The sequence below is a fragment of the Pieris brassicae genome, chromosome Z (assembly GCF_905147105.1).
Source record: "Pieris brassicae chromosome Z, ilPieBrab1.1, whole genome shotgun sequence".
In the NCBI taxonomy this organism is placed as follows: domain Eukaryota; kingdom Metazoa; phylum Arthropoda; class Insecta; order Lepidoptera; family Pieridae; genus Pieris; species Pieris brassicae.
Window position 1 is genome coordinate 9,593,233 of NC_059680.1, and position 22,449 is coordinate 9,615,681.

Below are 22,449 nucleotides of genomic sequence, written 5' to 3' on the forward strand. Positions count from 1 at the left end.
TATTTAGAATATTATACCATGATGAAGTTTAAAATTAAGTTAACTTATTCCTTGGAATAAAATAAGTTATAATGAATATTTCCTGTCATTAGATATATTTTTAGAATTGTTTTATGACTGAACAACTATAAGACATGTAATCTCATCTGGAAGTTATAATATGGAGTAAATCAACAGTCATATTATAAATAGAAAAGGTTTTTGTACGCCATTAACTCAAAACTAATGGACCAATTTCATAAACTATTTCAGAGTTTGACACACTCTGTATACATAGGCTATATTTATAGGCAAATTATTAAAAAAATAAAAAGAGGAAGCTGAGCCTGGATAGCCTGTCAGATATAATTTATCAGAGACTCTAGGTACCAAACAAATCACGCCTAAGGCCTAAGGCGTTGAAATATGTATACATTTGAATAAAGGTTCTAGTATATTTTCCTTTGTTAACTTAATTTGTGGTTAACGTAAACAAATATGTAACGAATACTGCATTGAAGATATATATATATTTCATCAATGTAATTCCCCAAACAACTAAAGTATGGTCCGATCGGCATTCCTGGTTAATAAGTATTATTTAATAAAATTAACAGTAAGATTTTCTATTTCTACTTTTATTGTCTGTTCTTTGTTCTATTCAAGTCTATATATTAAAAAAATAAGTTGTGATCTCAGATTACAAGCTTTATTATAAGCTGGCAAAAATTTAAGATTGTTGTACAAATTGGATCATTAGCTAAATGACTGTTTAAGCAAACTTACTGCAACATATTAACTCACGGGTTTTACCTTGGTTGTAGCTGTCTTTGTCTCGCTTACGGAACCTATTTCGTGTCTAGTATTGCTACCTCTTTTCCGCACACGTGTGTCAGTCATAGAAGAGCCAATATAGATATGAAAGGTATTTTAGAGTGAGTACCCATTGTGAACTACACTCAAAGAAACAAGAGATTCATGTGAAGACTTGGAAATCAGTATCGAACTTACATATAAGTATTTTCGAATGAAAACTTCTCCTTTCCCAAAAAAAAATATTTTTTGGTCTGATATGTTGCTGTAATAATAATTTATTTAAATAAAGATTTGATTAATAAGAATCATAGTAGCATGTCGTTTTTAACACTATAGTGGAATGTTTAAAATTTTTATAGAAAGTCCTGTATTCATTTTAAGTGTGATTAATTATTTATTTAAAATAGTTATTTTAATTATAATTGTATACGACTTTCTTCTTCATCAATAGTAAATTGTTAAATAGTATACGTTGTACAATTGAGTCATAAGTCGTAATACAACTGCAATGGATAATTTTATATTCTTTGATGCATCAAGCTTGTTCTACCTCAAACAGCCTGTGCGAGCGCAGCCCGCAGGGTTATACTGGCGTTGTCGCATCCGCACGAAACAACTTGAAGTTGACACGGTACACAAATCATCAAACAAGTTACAACTGGCAATTCAGTTACATTCGCATATTGATGTGGAGCTGGTGTATTTGTGTGGTGTTATTTTGTTTCGAATTACGAGGGAGGAAAAACTAATAATAGAAACCAGAATGTAACAAAACAAAAGTGAATTTTTAATTAAAAAATCTCCCCAACTCCCTTGTTACTAACGTTGACAAAATACTTTCTAAAACGTATTTAATTTTCCGCGTGTGTCTCGTTTCATGCTCGCGCCAACAAACGAGTGTTTGTATGTATAAATATTAATTTTGTAGTTGTTAAACATTCAAAATGACTATATCATATGCCGGTGAAGTTCCCAATGGTAGCAGTTTTGGATGTTTCTGGCGGATACTATGCAAGTAAGTTAAGTTTATTGCGATGAGTGAGTGGCTTGTTCTACAGTATGTTTACCATATCGACCCTGGTCCAGGGCCACAGACTCGCTAGAGCTTGAACAGCTGTTCCAAGCAGCGACCACCTTACGTAGGTACTTTGTACGTGATGAAATTGCGGGCCGTTTGCCCGTAGTTACAATTGTTATTACAATGACTCCTCCAGTTATTGTGACGTAGGACTTGTTTTGTTCGTTAAACACCACCCAACTCTCAACATTTTAAACGTTTTAAATAGTTAAGAAAGTTCAATTTTTAAGAATCGATTGGCCTTCGCTTTGTCGTTTTAAAGGTGATGAATATGATTAGTCCAAAGTGAACTGGTGTTCAATGTTGGCTCATTTGGCCCTGACAACGAAAAGTGGCGAAAGTTAACTGTGACGCACTATAAAATACCTACTAACCTTTTCAAATCAATCGGCTACAGCTGATAAATACGTATTTTATGATTACTTGGTGCTTTTAGAATCGCCGTAATAAAATCGCAACGATATACCTACATACTACTACGTGGCTTTTTTATTGAGAGAATGTTTCTTCGTTGCTAATAATTGTAAATAAGATGTAAAATAATTTAAAAGCCAGGTCTTGCACGATGCGAGTTTCAACTAAATTCAACTAGACCTGTTTTTACCTCGGCAAAAAATACATGTATTCATTTCGTTTTATATTGTATAAATCTTGTATATGTATGTAGAGAGATCCAATTGTATATAGTTAAATAAATAGAAAATTCTGTTGACAAGCAATTTTGAAGTCTATTTAAAATTTACATCGATACTAAATGATAACGGTAAATACATTTGAAGCTATGGTATTAAAATTGCTCTTCTTGCGTTTGAATTACCTATCGTGAAATTCAAACTAAATACCGCTACTCTTTAGTTGTTTGACTACTTGATTATTTGTTTTGCTTTTCACCGATGAATAAAAGCAACGGTGAAATATAAAATTGCCTTAATGCATACGATTAAAAAAAATACATTTACTTTCTACAAAATTATTTCTATATATTAAATGTACATATTTTATCTACACATCCCAAAAGACTAATAAATATAAATTTGTAGTTAATTTGTAATAGCCGATGATGTTAGGAAAATATCACAATTACCACTATAAATATCCATAGAAGCCTCTGCGAATCACAATCATTCGATTGTGAATAATCTTTGTGTTGTGATGTATTCATATCAAAAGGCATTTCAAAATAAACGTTTATTATACTGATAGGTGACTTTTTAGGAACAATACTATACTGTTTTTAATATTCTCAATACTTTATTTAAGAATCTTTCAGTAAAAAATACCAATTTTTTAAATGTTTGTTACGTATTACGCCGTTTAAAGTAAAAGTGTTTTAGAGAAATGATAATTGTTACGAAATAATCGCGGTTCGTGATCCGTTGCTAAGCTTCCACTGAATAAATTAACCACGACTGAGTTTCTTTAAAACACGAAGTGTTTTGACGAAATTGACGTCACGTTCAATCTCAGAAAAGGGAATAATTTACGTGCAAATCGTGTGACCCTGGCTGATCGTAGTTAACGAGGGCTTATTTTTGCCCTGATCGTTTTCGCTATGTTTCCCAACAGTGCGTAAGCCATCATCCTTCAGGGCTTTGAAAATATTTTAGTACACTTTTCATTTGATTGATGATGATGATACCTATATATATGCTTTCTACACGTACCTATATTCCTGACAGTATAGTTTTCGAATTAATAACAAGTTATAGCTTAGAAAAAAATTATGTTTAGAACTTTCAAAGAAAATCAAATATTTTCTATAATAATTGTTTCAATTATCTCAAGCAACATAGTCAACGTTGAACCAGAAAACCGTATTTCACAAGAAATTAATAAATACAATAATTTAATAGAATGCATGTTAATGCGCAAAAGTATATAAATAATATGTCCAATTTTTATTTTTTTATATAAAACCTAAACATAACAATCAAATATGTATTTAAAATATTCTTAACCAACATAGTAATAATAAAAATAATATTTATAAAATAATAATAATATATAAATTATTTAGCATACCTATGTATATTTTTGTGCTTGCGGCCGTCCGGCCTGTACTCCCTTCGCTTTGTTCTCACTCTATCTCCTTACCTAAGGTTTCATCACAATTGAAATAATGACTTGAAAACAAACACTATTTCCACGAACCTGGAAACATTTAGATCGTAATTTACCAATTTATACCAGAAACAGATGTATGCAACAAAAAGTATTTGAAAAATAATTCTATAACAGACTACGTATACATTTACTCCTGTAACTCCAATAAATTAATAATCTTCTTCGCAAACTTCATTACTGCAGGTCAGTACGTCACGCCGACTTGCTACCTCCACATCACTCTATCCTCAGTGCATTAGAGATGTTGAGACAAAATTGAGGAAAAATTGTCTTAACCTGATCAGACCAACGGGTAGTCGATCCACCCTGACTTCTCCTGCCATCAGTCCTCCCTACCGTTACCAACTTCTCGAGACTATTTGGTTCCCTCCTGGCTGGAAAATTATTTTATATTAATGATATTTACAATTATTACAGGCACAGAAGGCTGATCACTTACTTGCCAATTCGATTAACAAATGATCATGAAACAGATACCGAATCTGAGGCCCAGACCTAAAAAGGTTGTAGTGCCATTGATTATTATTATTATTATTTAATAAAAATTAGTATCAGTCAGTTACTAATTATAACGATACGTTAAGTAACGTTGTTATATTATTCAAAAGCCGTAAGAAGGATTGTTGATCTCAAGTTTCAAATAAATGTGCTATGTTTTCATTGTATGTACAATACATTCAAGTTACCTAAACACAACAAATTACTACACCTTAGAAGGCATTATGGCAAACCGCAGTTATCTTTTCCCTTTTGCCTTTCACCTCTATCCTTTAAAATAATCACAATACTTGCAATTAAAAGTCCAACGAAGAAACCCCGTTGCAACCACCTAATGTAACCAGAAAGTCATACGTTTTAACGCTTAAGGCTTTAATAACAACAATTAAAAAATATGTCGAACTTACAATTATGGAGCTTCTATCAGTAACTGTCCCGGCATTTTGAGTTTCTAAGCGTTTTTGAAATAGATAATTTATTAGTAAAATCTCTAATAATTATGTAGAAATTACTATATAATTAACGTACAGGACTACTTTCCCTTAGATTGATAGAAGATCATCGTGCATAGGACCCTCTTGTCCATTTACTTGTTCGTAATATATCATACGTTCACCTGATTACGTTCTTATACCACCAATTTGTTTTCAGATGGCGAGGAAGTGTGTATAAGTTGGTTTGGCGCGAGCTGCTAGCATACCTTACACTCTACTATACTATTAATTTATTATACCGTTTTGCAATGACGGAAGAGCAACAGAGGTAAGTCGCTTCATAGTTCAACCAGTTATGTAGTAAGGGTCTCGGGTGGGGCTTCAGAGGAGCACGTACATGCATAAGCTCAATAGAGATTAGTCTCTGACTCGACCTGGAGAATATTATTGTTCGTTAACTTCTACTAAAGGCATCCCATAAGCCGGGTTACCTATAACTTAAGGGCGTTTAGAACGACTTGTTTGAAACGCTAATATACTAAGTTGTTTAAGGACTTCAAAAGCGAAAGAACTCAATTGGAATGTGGTTTTATTTGACTCGTGACACTGCTCATGAAGTTTTAAATGATATATATTATATCTAAGAGTTAGACTCCTCTAAGTAAGATTGGAGACATGTTCTATTTGTAGAAAAAGCTTTTAGAGAGGGCTTTAGTAGGACTATATAGGCCTTAGAGTTGAAAACATAAATTATAAAACATTGGTTCATTAATTTTTAACGACCTATTCATAAAACCTTATATTTTCGTGATTCTCTGCATAATTATGACTCATCTATTGTTTAGTTATTAGACAATTAATACACAAATAACCTTGATGTTACTCTTTCATTGGGAATGATATTTGTGGGATGAGATTCACTCTTACTCAATTTTCTGACACCCTTATATAACAAACTTCAACTATGGTTGAGCGAAAACACAATTTACACATAGAGACGTATAAACTTTTACATTTTTATTGCGTCAATATTTGTTTATAGTTAAATGTTTATTTATCACCAATAGATCCATAAAAACAGTGGCGCTACAACCTTTTAGGTCTAAGCCTCAGATCTGTGTATACTTTGCTTTTCTTGGCGCAGCCGGGATTCTAACCGCTGAAGCCACCAATTAAACTAATAAATAAATAGTAATATTTAAACTTGAAGCTTACCCAATCGTTCGTCATAACAATCCTGGATAATACTTAGTAAAAAAAACTATACCTATAATATAAATCATTCAAAATACTTATTTTGCGGTTAACAAGATTACAGCTATATAACTCTGATACGTGAAGTAATGTTTACTTGTTATTGTTAAATAAGATATTTTAATTAGCAGTTATGTAATAATATCCCATTTAAAATTATTATCTCACGGGGCTTAATTTTACTGCCATTTTGTTTTAATCAGCGGAAACAATCGCATCAAGGTTGGATTCTTGCATAGTACGTGAATAATATAATAATTTGCGATGCACTATTTTTCCTTACTGTGTTAATTAATTAATATTTTAACATCAATGCAACAAAATATGCCTTGCGTATATAATAGTGATGACAAAAATTGTATTGCACTTCATATATTGTATTATAGATGTGTATGTATATATTCGACGTAAATGGTCGCTGTTTTGGTAAATTTGAATAATATTGAATAACGGGAGATATGTTTAATAACCTTCGCAACCTTACACCTTTGATAACGAGTGTTTTAATATTCCATCTTCGTCATTTAACAAATACAATTTTGTGGTTTCTCCTAAACAGTATTTCATAGACAAAACGGACATAAAAATATATAAATTTGCCCAAAAATCTATATTTTCATGTAAAATATAAGGCAGTAGTGACCTGCTTCATAATTCATCTTAAGTGAACTTATTTGAATTTAAATCGAAATGTTCAATAGTACCAAAAATTATTATACTATCTGAAGTCAGGTTTAATAAATCACAATTAATAAGCATACTATTTTCCTTATCTGTTACTGTATTCATTACAATAAACAAGTATCAAAATGTGGTAGCGACTTGAGATTTACAATAATCACTCTCTGAACGTGGCGAATGAGCAATACGCGTGTTTATTTTAACATTATTCAAACTACTTAGTACTTACTGATAAAGCAAATCCACTATTCTAGGAAATTCATTTGAATATGCTTACGAATAACAAGTAGATTATTTTTTATATTTGCCTCACAATTGACATATTTTTGTGTTATGTACCTGTTGAACGCTAACTTGAATACCAGACGTGACAAATTTTTGTATGACTTTTGTTTTGCGTCTGACAATTTTTTTTACTAAGGTAATCGAGAGGCATGCTTAGCGCTGAGTCTCGACTGTGATAGGAACATTATGAAAGGGGATTCATTAGAACTATTTTTTATTTTGTATGTATAAAAAAGTTATTTCTTTTTAATGAAAATTCATTTTTTCTTCAACTTTTTAATTATTTCGAATTTGGAACACGTATATTATTTTAAAAACTTGTTTCGATTTTGCGCCATTTCACATATTTTTCAGAGTTCATTTTAAATTACAATATGGAATGGGGATGTCAAAGCCCATTAAGAAGCTAAAAATCTTATAGCGTGAAATGAAGGATTCCAGGATTCTGTCGCGTATATAAACAAACATAAGAGGAATGCCTAAAATCAATCTGTACTATTAAAGAGAGTGGAACGATCAAAACGCCTTCTGTGGCGATACGCAGGTGCACAAAGCACAGACATATCCACTTTGCCGATGAAAAAAAATTCACGATTGAAGAACTCTACAACAAGCAAAACGATAAAGTGTACGCTCACAGTTCTAAAGAAGCTGCTCAAGTGGTCAGAAAGGTACAAAGTGGTCATCATCCTGCGTCAGTGATGGTTTGGTGGGGCGTGTCTTATCAAAAAACTACATTTTTGTGAAAATGTAGTGAAAACTACAGCTAAAGTGTATCAAGATAGAGTCATGTTGTGAAACCTCTCAGTAATACACTATTTAAATATATACCTTGGACTTCCCAGCAGGATTCTGCACCTGGTCACAAGGCATGAACTTTATAAGAGCTGAATACTGGCCCTCATCAAGCCCAGACCTCAACCCTTTAGACTGAAATTATGGTCAGGTTTAGAGCAGGCTATGTGCTCTATAGCTCATAGTCTGCTTTAAACGGCACTGCAACATTCAGTCTCTTAAACAATCTTTGGTAATTGGGCAGTAAGCAGTGGCGAAATTTCCCTTGGGAAATGCGTAAATCCATAGATGGCCAAACAGATAAAAGGCCTGTATAAAAGACAAAGGTGGCCATTTCGAATAGAATAATTTTTTATGTTTGCTGAGGTATTTAAAAAATTAAACTAAAAATAATATAAGTTAGGAATAATAATACATTTTGGACGTATACACTTATATTAAACATCTTATAACCATATCCTTATACGTACGTGTTGAATTTGAAGGTGAAATTTCCGTTTAACGAATGTGAACAGTTATAATTAATTTCAGTTTATGAAATGTAAAAATTATCTTTTATGATTAATTATATAAAAATATTCTAATAAAAATACGTATATTGTATATACATCATAAAGGAAGTTGCCCTGAAGTTAAATGGTCTGAGTATAGTTTCAATACATATATAGTATTACAATATCAGTTACACTAGTTATCCATCGGTAGGGTCGATAATTTTATTACCAACGCATTCAAAGGATTCCGATCACTGATACAATAAATAGATTAAAAACTCAAATTAAATTAAATTTATTAATTTTAAAGGGAACATTTATTTCGTCAATATTTTATTCATAAACGTGTTTAATATTAATCTCCCTATAATAATTTATTGGTTTGCCTCATACAGCATCCGTTTCATTAATGCTTTATAGGCAAATACCGGTTTTTTTGTATGAGAAATTCTTAATTGCGTACTTAGACCTAAAAAATCTTAGTTGGAGCCGAGGATTGCCCACTCAACTTTAAGTTTTACATACTACATTATTTAAGTACATAAGGTACCTTCAAATAGCTATGTATTATTTTGGCCTAATTACTCTCATGACATTAAAAAATAATAAATCTGATTAAACATTCTTTAACTATTTAAACATAGGTTTCTGAGGAAGGCGTTACTTGTATATTCAAGCCCTGACTCTCCTTGGTTCGTCAGCAGGCAATATCGGGAGTAATTCTTGTTTTGGTCTGAAAAGCCATATATATATATATAATATAATATATATAAATAATTAAATAATCTTGACATATACCTTTCGTAGCTCATGACGCTTAATTTATTGTGCGTTGTATTTCCCTTCCGCTTTCGTGTGGAAAGTGTAGAAAATACGGATATATAACATGGAAACGTCTGCCCAATTAATAGAGTCAAAAAAGGAATAAGTGATTCGAATCTATATTATCTAGACGAGTAGCTTTCCCCGGATGTAGGCTAACTGAGGTGCGGACTCGCCGGAAGATGGGAAAGACACTTATTTCCCTCTAGCATTGATTGTTATAAAGAATATAAAGAAAAAGAGTACTAAATGATCACCTTCAAAAGTTGTATCTTCAGTTTGAATATAAAGAAAATCAATACGTTTGTACAAAAATAAAGTGTTTTCAATAATTAAGAATTAGCGCTACTAATAGTAGGTTATGTCAATAAATGCTCGATGTATAAGCAGCGTTCACCTGGGCTAGTCGAAATGGTCACTGTACATGTGTTTATTAGTACCAAAAGTTGACATTAAATACAAATAAATAACATATTGTAAGCGCCTTAGCCTACTCAAATAGACTGAATTTATATTTCATAGACATTCTATCCGTGAAACCTTTTGAAAGTTTATCGGAAGTCGATGTATGTCGGGATCCGAAGATATAACCTCCTGTTTATTATTGAATAAGCTAAGAATGTAAAACTAAGGATTCCGTTAACACCAACAAATGTATAATTGTAAGACGTCATCCAAGAAAGTCAGTTTATATGTCTATTTAAACAAGTAGACTTAAAAAGCTTTTAAGTCAGTCGTTTAATAAAGCTTTTAGTTTAACTATGCTAGGCAACTAACCAATCTTTATGTACAATATTTTATCCCATAAAATGTTACTGTTCGTTAAAAGTAAAGGTTAAATTGCGTGTATCGAAAAAATGCGTTTACAATGTCACCTACATAATTATGCGTAAGATATTGCGCCAGACAATATAATAACTGCATACATAATTAGCTTCTACCCGCGGATTTACTCAGGGCCTAACAAAATTTGAATTTTATATATAAGGCTTCAGGCTTATTGTCGAAATATAACTACTCTGGCCATAAACACTGTTACGTAAAAACATGTATTTCTTTCAACCTTTTAATCATTTTGAAAACGTGGAACACGTATATTATTTTAAAAACTTCTTTCGATATTGCGTCATTTCACATCTTATTCATTATCATATTACAATATAAAATGGGGTGTTAAAGAAAATAGGATTGCAGTGATTTCCTTGCACAAAGTTTTCCAGACTTAGTATCAATCAGCCCCATGTTCGCATATCGTTCTATCAACAGACACAACACCACTTCGTCTGTCGAAGATCTTAAAATATCGGGGCGCGTGTTGTTAGAACTACAAAGGCTGTTAATGCTAGAAGCTAAAAATCTTATCGCGAAAAATGAAGATTCCCGCTAGGACTCTGTCGTGTATTATAAAAAAAGATCTGAAGCTTATCGTCTATATACAGGACATGCCCTAACTCAATCTGTATTATTTAATAGAGTGGATGGATCAAAACGCCTTCGGTTACGATACGCGGGTGAAAAGCACAGAAAATCATCTTTACCGATGAAAAAAATTTCACAGTTGAAGAACACTACAATACTGTATAACTAAGTTTGTTATGAAAGAGCTAGAAACCCTGACACAGGTATATTTTTTACTTAAAAGGGTTCCCAAATCTTACACATTGTAATGAAATTGAATTTAAAATGAATAAACATATTTTATTATTATTATTATTATAAGCAAACTTATAAAGTGTACGCTCACAGTTCTAAAGAACCTGCTCAAGTGGTCGGAAAAGGTACAATCTGGACATCATCCTGCTTCAGTGATGGTTTGGCGAGACGTGTCAAGGACCTTATCAGGGAGTCACAAAAATGTGGTTTATTTTTGTGAAAAATGAGTGAAAATTTCAGGCAAAGTGTATCAAGATACAGTCTTGGGTCATATTGTTAAACCTCTCAGCAATACACTTTTTAAAATGGACCGTGGACTTTCCAGCGGTACTCTGCACCTGGTCACAAGGCACGAACTACCCAAGCCTGGCTTGAAACCAACTGAAACCAACATTTCGGACTTTATAAGAGCAGAAGACTGGCCCTCATCTACCTCAGACCTCAACCCTTTACACTTTAAATTATGCTCTAAATGAAACGGAGAATTTGGAGCAAGCAGTGGAAAATTTCCCTTGGAAACAGTGCGTCAATCCATTCGTGGCCAAACAGATATAAGGCCTGTATAAAAGCCAAAGGTGGCCATGTCGAATAGAATATTGTTTTATTTTTGCAAAGACTTTAATAAATATGTAGATATAAATTTTAATAACATTACATTACTTCATAAAAACAAATGCGTTTCCTTTGTAACTGAACTTATGACTAGACTAGGTACATTACATTTCTTCTTTAGTATTTGAAGCACAAAAGCTTTGTTCCTAAATCCCGTCTTACAGTTTTATCAGTATATTGTGTGATAATTGTTATATGTTTTTTTTTCATAAAAGTACTTTCTTAATATGGATAAAATGATTAGGAATTAGTTGCTACGTTGCCACACGTGTATCTTCAGCATATGTCAATATTTCACGAAAGTTATTGTTATTAATTTCAGTCTCAGTACGTTTATAAATTACTAAGACCTTTATATTTAAATTCTAGTCGAATCAAGTTGTTTCATTAAAAAATAACTAGTTTCACCTTGAATGCGATATAATTGTTTTATTTTTTCCACTTGCACACCGGTGCCAGCTTTAAATTACATGAATTGTCAGTAACAAGAAGATATTCAAATTAAATATTTAGACCTGTTTTGCTCGGTCTGTGTTTTCTGCCAGTTGCTTGCTTACCAATACTTCTTCTAAGTCGCCTTCAATGCGAATTCCTGTTACTGATTTATTCCATTATAATCTTATTCATAGACTTACTTTTTCGTTAATTACATAATGTCTTGTTACTTTAATTAATTTTAAAGGCGTAGAAAGTTAATTCATATCGTTGCTATTTGATCTCCAAAATATTAAAAAAAAAACACTGCGCTCTAATATTATATATTACAACATTTTCCTGCTAAAAGTATACGCGGAAATTTTCCGCCAACCACACGAAATCTAAGTTACCTGCGGACATTATAATAATCATATTTTTGTCTGAGTTTAAAAGTGTATGATGCGCAGCCATCTACTTTTTTATTTTTTCCCGGACCAAGGACCTCGGCTGTAAACGTGTTGCCTTGTGGTGCTTATTTATTCCATTGAATGCTATTGATAACTTGAGTACACTTTGTATACTCGGTAAGACAATGTATGTTTGTATTATCAGTTTATTCAATGGCTAACATTATCTTTTGTGACTCATAAATATAGTTTGCTCAGTCCGCCGGGTGGGCTGCCGCGATAGGATTAGCTATAAAAAACTCACTCATTATATGCTAAACTAAATAATTCCTACAATTGAACCAGTTATTTTTTTTCCTATATATACATTTGTAAGGTTCGGGATTTATCCTATACGATACAGTTAATATAATAATTTTAGCCGAAATTTTCAGACATTTGGTCTACCTACACGAATACTTTTCATTTTCATAATGTTTGTTATTGTATATTGAAAAAAAATCGTATTGTTTACTTTGTTTTGCCTTGGCCACCTCACAGGACAGATATGAGACAGTACTATATATGCGTTCCGCCTATTACAAATAATATCTCCTTACAGGATATTCGAGAAAGTGCGTCAATACTTCGGCGCGCAGAGTGAGACGATTCCAATGTCGTTCGTCCTTGGCTTCTACGTCAGCCTGGTAGTAAAGCGGTGGTGGGAGCAATACAAGCTGCTTCCATGGCCAGACACACTGGCACTGTTTATCTCCGCTGGTATACCTGGTGCGGTGAGTACTACTAAAATATCATGCATTTTTATTTTTAACAATAATAGTTTTTTTTTAATATTTTCTCTATTTACTTAGTGTTCAAGTTCTTACTAATAAAATTGATGTGGCATTGAAATTAAAAGGTGACCTTTATTTGTACACAAATACTGCAAAGACCCATTCAATATTCTTTATTCAATATTCAGCTTTCTTTATAGTTACGAAATTTTAATAAAACTTTTCAATTGTTTTTTCATAAAATCTGATGTATAATATGAGTTTTGTTTTGTTTTTAATCCTCTATAATTTGTATATATAACGATTTTCCTTATAAAACGCAATTTATTAAATGATGTCAAAATCCATTCAGAACAAAGCAAACTTTGCAATTAACAACTAAGGAAGCGTGTATATTATCCGATTTCATAATCTTATTAAATAGATTGAAAAATCGTTTAATTTTTGCCTGTTTGGTTATTTTTGTGGATGGATAAAGGTGATTATACCACTCCAGAGGAATTTTAATTAAAAGTGAAAGTTGCAAAGCGATGTCGTATATTGGGACAATTAACTAATCTCCATACTAATTTCACATATGTATTCTAAAACCTGATTTATTACCTGTTTAAAGCTCTGCTCTCAAATGTTACGTTATGGCGATGTATAATTTAAAGTTTAAGATTACCGCGAATTATTTTTTCCTTGTTGCATTTATTGCGAAACGTGTGTGTGTGTGTGGCTTTGCGATTTGTATTTAATGTATATTTTTTTTTATTTAATCCATAGTTGCCTATTTCAACTATAATATTTGTGGTATGTGTGATGAGTCATATATTTATTCTCTTGAAAAGCACGTAAATACTTACGTATTATAGAATTAAGCGTTATACTATCACGTAAACGTGTATACTCGTTTGATACATAAAATATATTTTAATTTCACAACGAATTAATCTAACTAACTTCGATAACGCTTGTTTTGTAACGTCTTGTCTGAAGTCCTTTAACGAATACCGTACTCCAACTAGTATTTCAAGTCACGAGCATTATGATTTCTCTTAAATTAATCAAAAATAATATAGAAAAGACTTTGACCTAAAATTAAAATAATTTATTTTAGTAAAAAATCTCTATCTACATACAAATAATTGGTATGTTTAGTTTATTGTATTGCTAATTCGTTTGAAGACCTTGATATAGACTTTGTACACATCGCGGGTGTGATTCGGGTCTCATACATACATCGATGGATTGGCAATAACGATTTACATTCTGAGCCGTACAGATGTCATGGCCTGTCCTTGCCAAGTGTTTATTACCTACAGCATACCTTATACGAGCCGCCGTTGCTCAGCGGGTCACGCACTTGCTTTGATCAATGCGTTTAACGAGGTCTTGGGATTGATTATAGGCAGAGAGAAATAACCAGAGAACATATAAAGAGGTTATTCATCGGCACAGAGACCATACGACACTGTTATTACAGAACAGTTTTTACTGTGTATCTGATACTTGAAAATCCCTAAAGATAAAAGTTTTTCATGCTAGTAAGCGTGAAATATAGGAAATTGAGTGACGAATTTTGAACATCAAACTAGTTATTGTGGCCGTGTAAACAATGAAGTAATAAATGACCAAATGTACATCGGTCGTCGATTTATTTAGTTGTTAGCTGATGACGTCCGTTATAATGCATCGTGTTAAGCTAAAGACAGTACCCGAATATACGCGATAATAAATGTAACCGTTTACAAGGAGACCAACTGTCTAGTACATCTCAAACACATCTTGTTGAATCCAACCAAATATGGTCTCCAACTTATTGAATATTCTCTTGGTTACTTAACACATATCTTAATAGAAAACGATTTAATTGCCAATAGATATAGAAAAAATGAAGGCCCAAGGAAAAAGCGAGGCAATATATACGAAAAGACTAGACGTTTTGTTACCGAACAATACCACATTCATTTGTAAGAAACGCTGGTTATTTTGTTCTTGCTGTTGCACAAAAGTTCGTCCTTCTAAGCAATACTTATCTCATAATAGTATTACGCGGGTGATAAAGTATGCATGAAATCGGTTTCACTTTAACTATGACTTACATTTTTACGAACAGAAGCTCATAAATATTCACCAAACATCGTCCACATTTGATGGAACTAGTTTACTAAACGGTTTACATTATACAAGAGTTCTTTTAATTTAATTTTAAATTTTAATCACCCATACTTTCTATTATTAGTAGTAGTTATTAGTTTCGTATGATCAATATTTTGTAGACTTTTAGTGTTCTTGGATATTCTCTACGTTTTAGTTCAATTTCAATTGTTCGGATTCGAATTTTAAATTAAGGATGAAGGTATTCTGTTAGGCTGTCGAGAAGATAAAATATAAATCATAATTACGTGTTAAGAGTTGAACAAATAAATTAAAAGTTTAAAACATTTTGCAATCAATAGAGAGAATCACAGACAAGGTAAAATACCAAGGATTTCACAAGTTATAATATTAATTGGGCATTTTTTTTTCTGCGAGAATATTTTATGCCGTATGATTGTTCACGTCTGACGCAGGAGCTATTGTTGTTTTTCTAAAACATACTTATATTATAGCTAGTGTCCTTATAATTTATGACAAATATATTTCATGAATAAGTTAAAATCTAAACATACATATTGGAGGTTGGGCTTGTTTCCTTACAAAAATTTACTATTAACTAGACTTTAAACAACTATTAATAATAATATGTGTATATATTCTTTAATTTACTATCTAGATTTCGACTACCATAAAATAACAATAGTCTAAAAATGTGAGGCTACCGTCAAGAGATTTCCTTTTCCCGTCTGATAGAACTACCTACTGTTTCGCAAACATAATAATGAGTACGAATACCACGGCTGCCGACGAAACGCTTTAGTCTGTGGAGGTCGGACTAACGAGTGAATTTTTAAAATAAGAATTAACAGATTTGTTTAAGCTGTAGGAAAACAGGCTTTTAGTCTTAGACATTTTACAGTGTACTTTGAACCTAATCACTTGCAGCATATGTGCTATGTGATTTTGCAGTATTATTATTGTTAATTGTATATAATAACGTCCATAAAGATGAAAAGATCTGGTCAGCCTTCTTAATAAATCTTTAATGCGAACATTAATTAGTGGCTCGTTACAGCCTACTGCCATACAAAACAATAAATATAAGGTCACAAATACAATATCACGTCACGTAAACGCTTGTACGTACAATTATATGAATATATCAAATCATCAAAGCTTAATTATTGGCTGGTTCAACCGTACTTATTGATTTAAAATTTTCAATAATAGAGTTTTCTGTTAGTTCGTGGTGTATTAATGAAGTATCGATCAATTTCTTTGATATAAATTTTCGACATTCATCTTTCTATATTTATATAAATGGACTATCGATACGTTTTGTTTAAATTTGAAACTGACATTTGCGCACCATTCTATAAAATAAATTTAACTCTTAGCTATATATTAAGTAAAGGTATCGGATTATATATGGATAATAAGGATTTATATCGTTCCAAGCAGATTAAATAGTTTAGTTTGTAGGTTATATGTATTAAGGGCTCATATTGAGGGAAAAAATCGTATATGTCAAGACCGATATTTTCTATATTTACCTCACATTTAAAGGATTCAATTTCGAAATATACTCCTACGAAACCAATAAAAGTAAATTCAAGTTCTGCCTTACTACCAACAAAATAATTATAAAACGTGTTTTTGAGTAGAATTCGACTCGATGTTAAATATAATTAGTGTTATATAAACGTGCAAAAAAATAAACAATGGAAGTCAAATGAAGAATTGCAGTCAATGTTATCGAGTCATCAGTACCTGTAGAGATAAAAAAATAGTATATAATAGTGATTATTGGTGTTTGCTACATGTCCTATAACAAAATAAATAAATTGTGTCTTGATTGGGACGATAAAGAAGCCTACGTATATATAACTGCTAAAAATATAATAAATATAATATCCAGTCACTTTTGAAAGTCTCAATTAAGGCGACGACATTTTGTGTTCAAATCATATGATTACTCTTTATGTTTAGCAGTTCAAAGTATCAATACCCGTTTGTCCAAATTCGTTAAATTAAACTCGAACTATACTGTATTAAAAGGAACGTTTGATATTTCACATTATTAAGAGTTGTATGCGAGAATATAACAATTGATGAGACAATATAACGAGCTTCTGACTTGCAAATTCTTCCATAAAAACATTTGAGACTTCGGTTTAGAGATGTAAAAAATATGCTTATTTTTAATACATGATTTAGGACAAATACTTTTATACATAAATAGTTTACTGATAATTTATTATCACATAGGTTTTTGGTTAATTTTATTACTTATTATCAAAAAAACTAAATAAGTTTAAATATTCACAAAACAAAATATGTTTACGGTAATTGAGAAAATATATTATTCGTTAATTACAATTGTAATGATTATCGATTATCCCTTTTTAACAATGCTTACGTTCGCATGTAAAACTATCATTTTCAAGGTTGGAATTTGACTGACGGCTGGTAACTTTTATATAGAATATGCATAGACATTTAATAAGAATACATAATAAATAGCCGGATACTATCATAACTTATTTAAAAAATTTAGTGTATTGCATCATCAATGGCAATACAGACCCATATGACCCTTAGGCTCCTCAAGTATACTTCGTCAGTGCTCCTCGCACATAACTTTGAACCCATATTGTTTCGAGGTCATTGACTACTTCATCCCACCAACGCAGCCTTGGTCTGCCGGGTTTTCTCTTGTCAATGGGTTGTGACTTCAGTAAGGAGCTTCAGGTCGACCGCCATTCGGTGCACATGTTCCTTGACCACTTGAGCATTTAAAAATTGGACAATGTTGGCGACGTTAAGGATGTTATAAAGTTCTACATTATACCGAATACGCCAAACACCGTCGTCGCAAACAGGACTAATGATTCTTCGAAGAATCTTCCGCTCGAAAATAAGGAGAGCAATCTCGTCTTTTTTGCTAAGGGGCCAGGTTTTAAAACCCTATGTGAGCAGTTTTGTACAGAACAAGCTTGTTATTCTTTATCAGAAGTCGCGATGGGAAATATCTACGAAGGCCAAAGTAGCAGCGATTCTCTCAGCTGGGATTATTATCACTAGTTGAGCCCAAGTAAACAAACTCCTCGCATTGTTCAAATGTTACGTCTTCCACGACAAAGGGGTTTCTTGCTCCCCTTTCTTTACAGAGCGTGGAGGTGTACCATGGGGGTTGCCCAACCTAAGATGGTAAAATTGTAAATGACCTCCATGGTATTCTGAAAATATGGGCCGGGCACTTCAGTAAACTGCTTAATGGAACTACTACTAATGAAAATGTTACACCTGACGGACGACTAAGAGCTGAATAATCTGCATCCGCGATCCAAGTCTTTTGAACCAAAGGATAGGGAGGAGCCAAAGAGGATGATACGATGGAATACCGTAAAGACTCTTAAAACACGGCGGCCCCAGTCTTGTTTGTTTCCTCCACACGCTTATAGAGAGGTTGTGGATTGATGAAAGAATGCCAAAACATTCTAACTCGGGAGTAATCATACCCTCACATAAGAAAGGTGACACGTACCAACTGCCATAATAACAGAGGCATGCTACTTAATACCGCATTTAAAGTTAATAATATGATATTAAAGATACGATGACACGTTAAATTACGTCGGAGAGCTAACCTAATTTATCATTCGCTTCAGCCATTTGTCGAGAATACAATTGGTCAATATCAATGTGGTTTCCGTCCCAACAGATAGACCAAGTTTTAGCACTCAGTTCGTTACTAGAAAAGATGACGGAATCCGGCAATTTAGAGTATTACATAGTAATAATAATAATTAAAAATAGATAGTTAGATAACTAAAATAATTTAAAAAAATGATGTCTTTCGCAGTGTATCTTTAATTCTGGCAGCATTTCCTCGTAGCATTGTGGTATTTATTCGTTGAGTGAAGAAAGTATCAGCTCTGGGGTCACCGATATATTTTTAATTAGCGCCTGTGAACTTATAACCCACGGCCAAGGGTACGAAATCATAGTTGTAAGGAAGGCTCATCTATTTTAGCCGGTTATTCCGTCTGCTCTTTGGCCGCGCTATCTTTTGTGCTTGTCTAATGGAGGTGAGACGTGGCTAACTCCAAGGTTTCAAGGACGTACTACCCGGCTCCTTGTCATCTAAATGCCAGATGGGTTCAATATGGCTGAGATATTGACGGAGGCAAGAGAGTGACGTATGACATGGCCATGGAGGTCACAGTGTCCAAGGATATTTACTTCAATGCCACAGTGACTTATGCGGATTACGTATAGGCACTCTTAAGCGAGGGTTGTTGGTAATTCGAAGTGATTCAGGGTCAAAAAGGATGCCAGTGTTGGGAGAACGTCATGCATTATGTTATGACCGGCTTCCCTAGACGCTACTACCACCAGCCCCGCGCGGTGTGACCTAATAAGTTTTGGAATTCAGATTTACAAAGATGATCATCCCAGCTCCTTTGAAAGATGACGTTAGAAGGCAAGTCTGTTTAATTAGCAATCTTGTTGTTTGTAGATTTAGACCTTTAAGATAAGGATGAGAAGATTATGATTTTACCTACCAGAATGCTAGATTTATGAACGTCGGAAAAGCTACACTTGTTATCATGCATACTCCAAATCCACCGAAGAGAATAGAGAGCAATGCTTGAGACAAAGTAGATGTTTGAAAGAGAACGTTTGAATAAGCATTTAAAAGAATTTGAATGAATTATGAATTTTCAGAATAACATAAGAGTTATAATATTAAACTTACATAATTGTGAACATCTTCTAAAAAGTGCGCTACTCGCGAGATACAGAAATTAAATTACATAAAAGAATTTATTATTTCTTACAAATTATATTGTTACGGTACAACCGTCTTAATCGTTTCGTGATGGCGATGCTGGTAGTAAGTTCGTATTAATTGTACAAAAATGCACCTGCATCTCGGTCAATGGTCTCTTGCCTCAATGGCGTGACATCGTGTTTTATTTTAAACAACTATCTAATGAAGAAAAACACTTCTTGAACGGATTGAAGCTATGTGTTATTATGAAAAACTTATAATTATTTACATAATTCTAAATTTTTAATAAAAATTATCACTGCTGCAGATAAAGTTGTGTTATCTGTATTTATTGCCCCGAAGTCGATATTGACTAAAAGATGACTGTGATACTTTTGACATTTAACACCTTTTGTCTTCAATCACCGTGACCACGCACGCTGAAAAGCACGCGAAACGTCGGATTTTTTTTATAAAATTTAGAATTATGTAAATAATTACAAGTTTTTAATAATAATACATAGTCAGCTACAATCCGTTCAGAAAGTGTTTTACTTAATGTGTAACAGCTATGTCAACAAAAGACAATACAATTATCTAATGAGATAATTAAATCATATTTCGTAAATTAAACCCAGGCCAATATTATATCTAATTCAGTCAAGTGCCTACTGACTAACCAAAACCTCGCTGTGTATATTTGAAATCAAAATATCATGTAAATAAAAATATGGTTCTAAATTCAAATTTACTGCAAGTTCTCAAATCAAGGACATAGAACGGACGAGAAGGACTGAAAACTCTCCGTCACTCTATTAATTTGCTAAGATTTTTTTAAGGCAATCTTACCTTTATATCATGCTCTTCATCACGTGTTAAAGCATTTAATTATTGTTATTAAATAAATATACGAAATTAAACGAAATATACATATTTAAAAACGATAATCCCGCAAATTGCAAGTCCATATCACTCTATGGTACATTAAAACCTCACGGTTCGGAACTTGACGGGTTTAAACAAAGCTTAATAAACAGAGTTAGGTAAGGTTAGTCTCATTTTATCCCTACTACAGTTAAAAACAAAGTTAGGCAAAAATTTGTTCCCTACAAAATTGAGTTACTTATGTATTTTTATTTATAGACTTAATAGAAAGTCTATGATTAGGTCTTTACCGAGTCGATTAAAACGAGTACAGTCGAAATTGTCTGATCCTGACCATTGACCATGATCATGAACTGATGTTACTTTAACTATTACAATTCATTCAATTTCCACATTAATATTAACTGAAAATTGGTGTTAGGAGTCAGAGTCGTATTATATTTGATTATAAATAATATTTAATTACAACCAAATCGGTAAACTATTAGTAATTATAAATTATAGTAGAGAACTCTTCTGTGGTGATGCTTGAAACTTAATGAAATTGTTAACTAATGTGTGAAAACGCTGATTGGTTTCATAGAGCAGGTAGCAACGGGATATTAATTGGAACTAGACAATAGAAGATATATCCTCGTCCTCCACTGGTTTCTACAGCAGAAGCTGTGACCTGCGATGTCTCCGGCGTTAATTCGGTCGTTGGTCTATAATTGGACTATCACAAGCATACAAAGATTGTTTTGATTCGAATTTCTTATTGTCTCAGTCTCTTTTCTTGTTTCTTAAAAAAAGAATCTCTCTAAATACTTAATGAATTCTCCATGATTGATCGTAGGTTAATTTTAAGCTTATTACTCTACATGCGCACATATAAACATGGTTGGTTGGCATCTGGGTTTTTAATTTGACAAAATGTTTGCCAATTAGTAGGAACGACAAATACCTTAATTGTATAAATTCTATTTTTATTTCGTTTCCAAATATATTATCTAATGATCAAGTTTTGCTACTTATTTTCGAGTTAAACTTCCTTATTTTCCTTATTAGAATTTAAATTAAATAATATAACTTCATTTATGTAATCTTATAAATACAATAACACAACAAAACTTACATCATAACAGAAGCAAAGCGTTGTATTGTTTGTCACTTGAACATTTTCTTAAGGATTACATTGTAAATTAAATAGGTATAATAACTCTGTTATGACAATTTACTTTTGTTTATTTCATACCCATATACCTAAAATTAGACATTTATTCTTGATGCGTGTTGTACATTAAAATCACATTTGTATACACTAAGTATAACGTTCCAATTTAGTATCCCTTATGAAAATATCGATGTGGTAAATGCAAAAGTGCTCCATTGAGGGTGCAGTGACTCTGAATCTAAGGGAATCTATAAATCTTAAAAATTAATTATACTACATAATCGTCGTTTATATAAAGATAGTTATAAGTTAGTCTGTCATTGTATAAAGCAATACCATAATTACTGTCGATATGTTAAATAAAGTTGTATATTTTATTAATAGCGTTCGTCAAAAGACACGTTGGTTTGATTTCGGAATGTACAGT

General features: G+C 32.4%; 1 protein-coding gene across 1 annotated transcript in view; it reads left to right on the forward strand.

Annotated features, from left to right (window-relative positions):
• The first annotated feature begins 1,366 nt into the window (after positions 1-1,366).
• Positions 1,367-22,449, forward strand: part of LOC123718600 (bestrophin-4) — a 32,844-nt gene continuing 11,761 nt past the window's right edge. Inside the window, exons 1-3 of the mRNA XM_045675249.1 lie at positions 1,367-1,810; positions 5,147-5,257; positions 12,951-13,122. Coding sequence (XP_045531205.1) covers positions 1,740-1,810; positions 5,147-5,257; positions 12,951-13,122 — 354 coding nt within the window. The 5' untranslated portion in view covers positions 1,367-1,739. The remainder of the gene's footprint in view (positions 1,811-5,146; positions 5,258-12,950; positions 13,123-22,449) is intronic.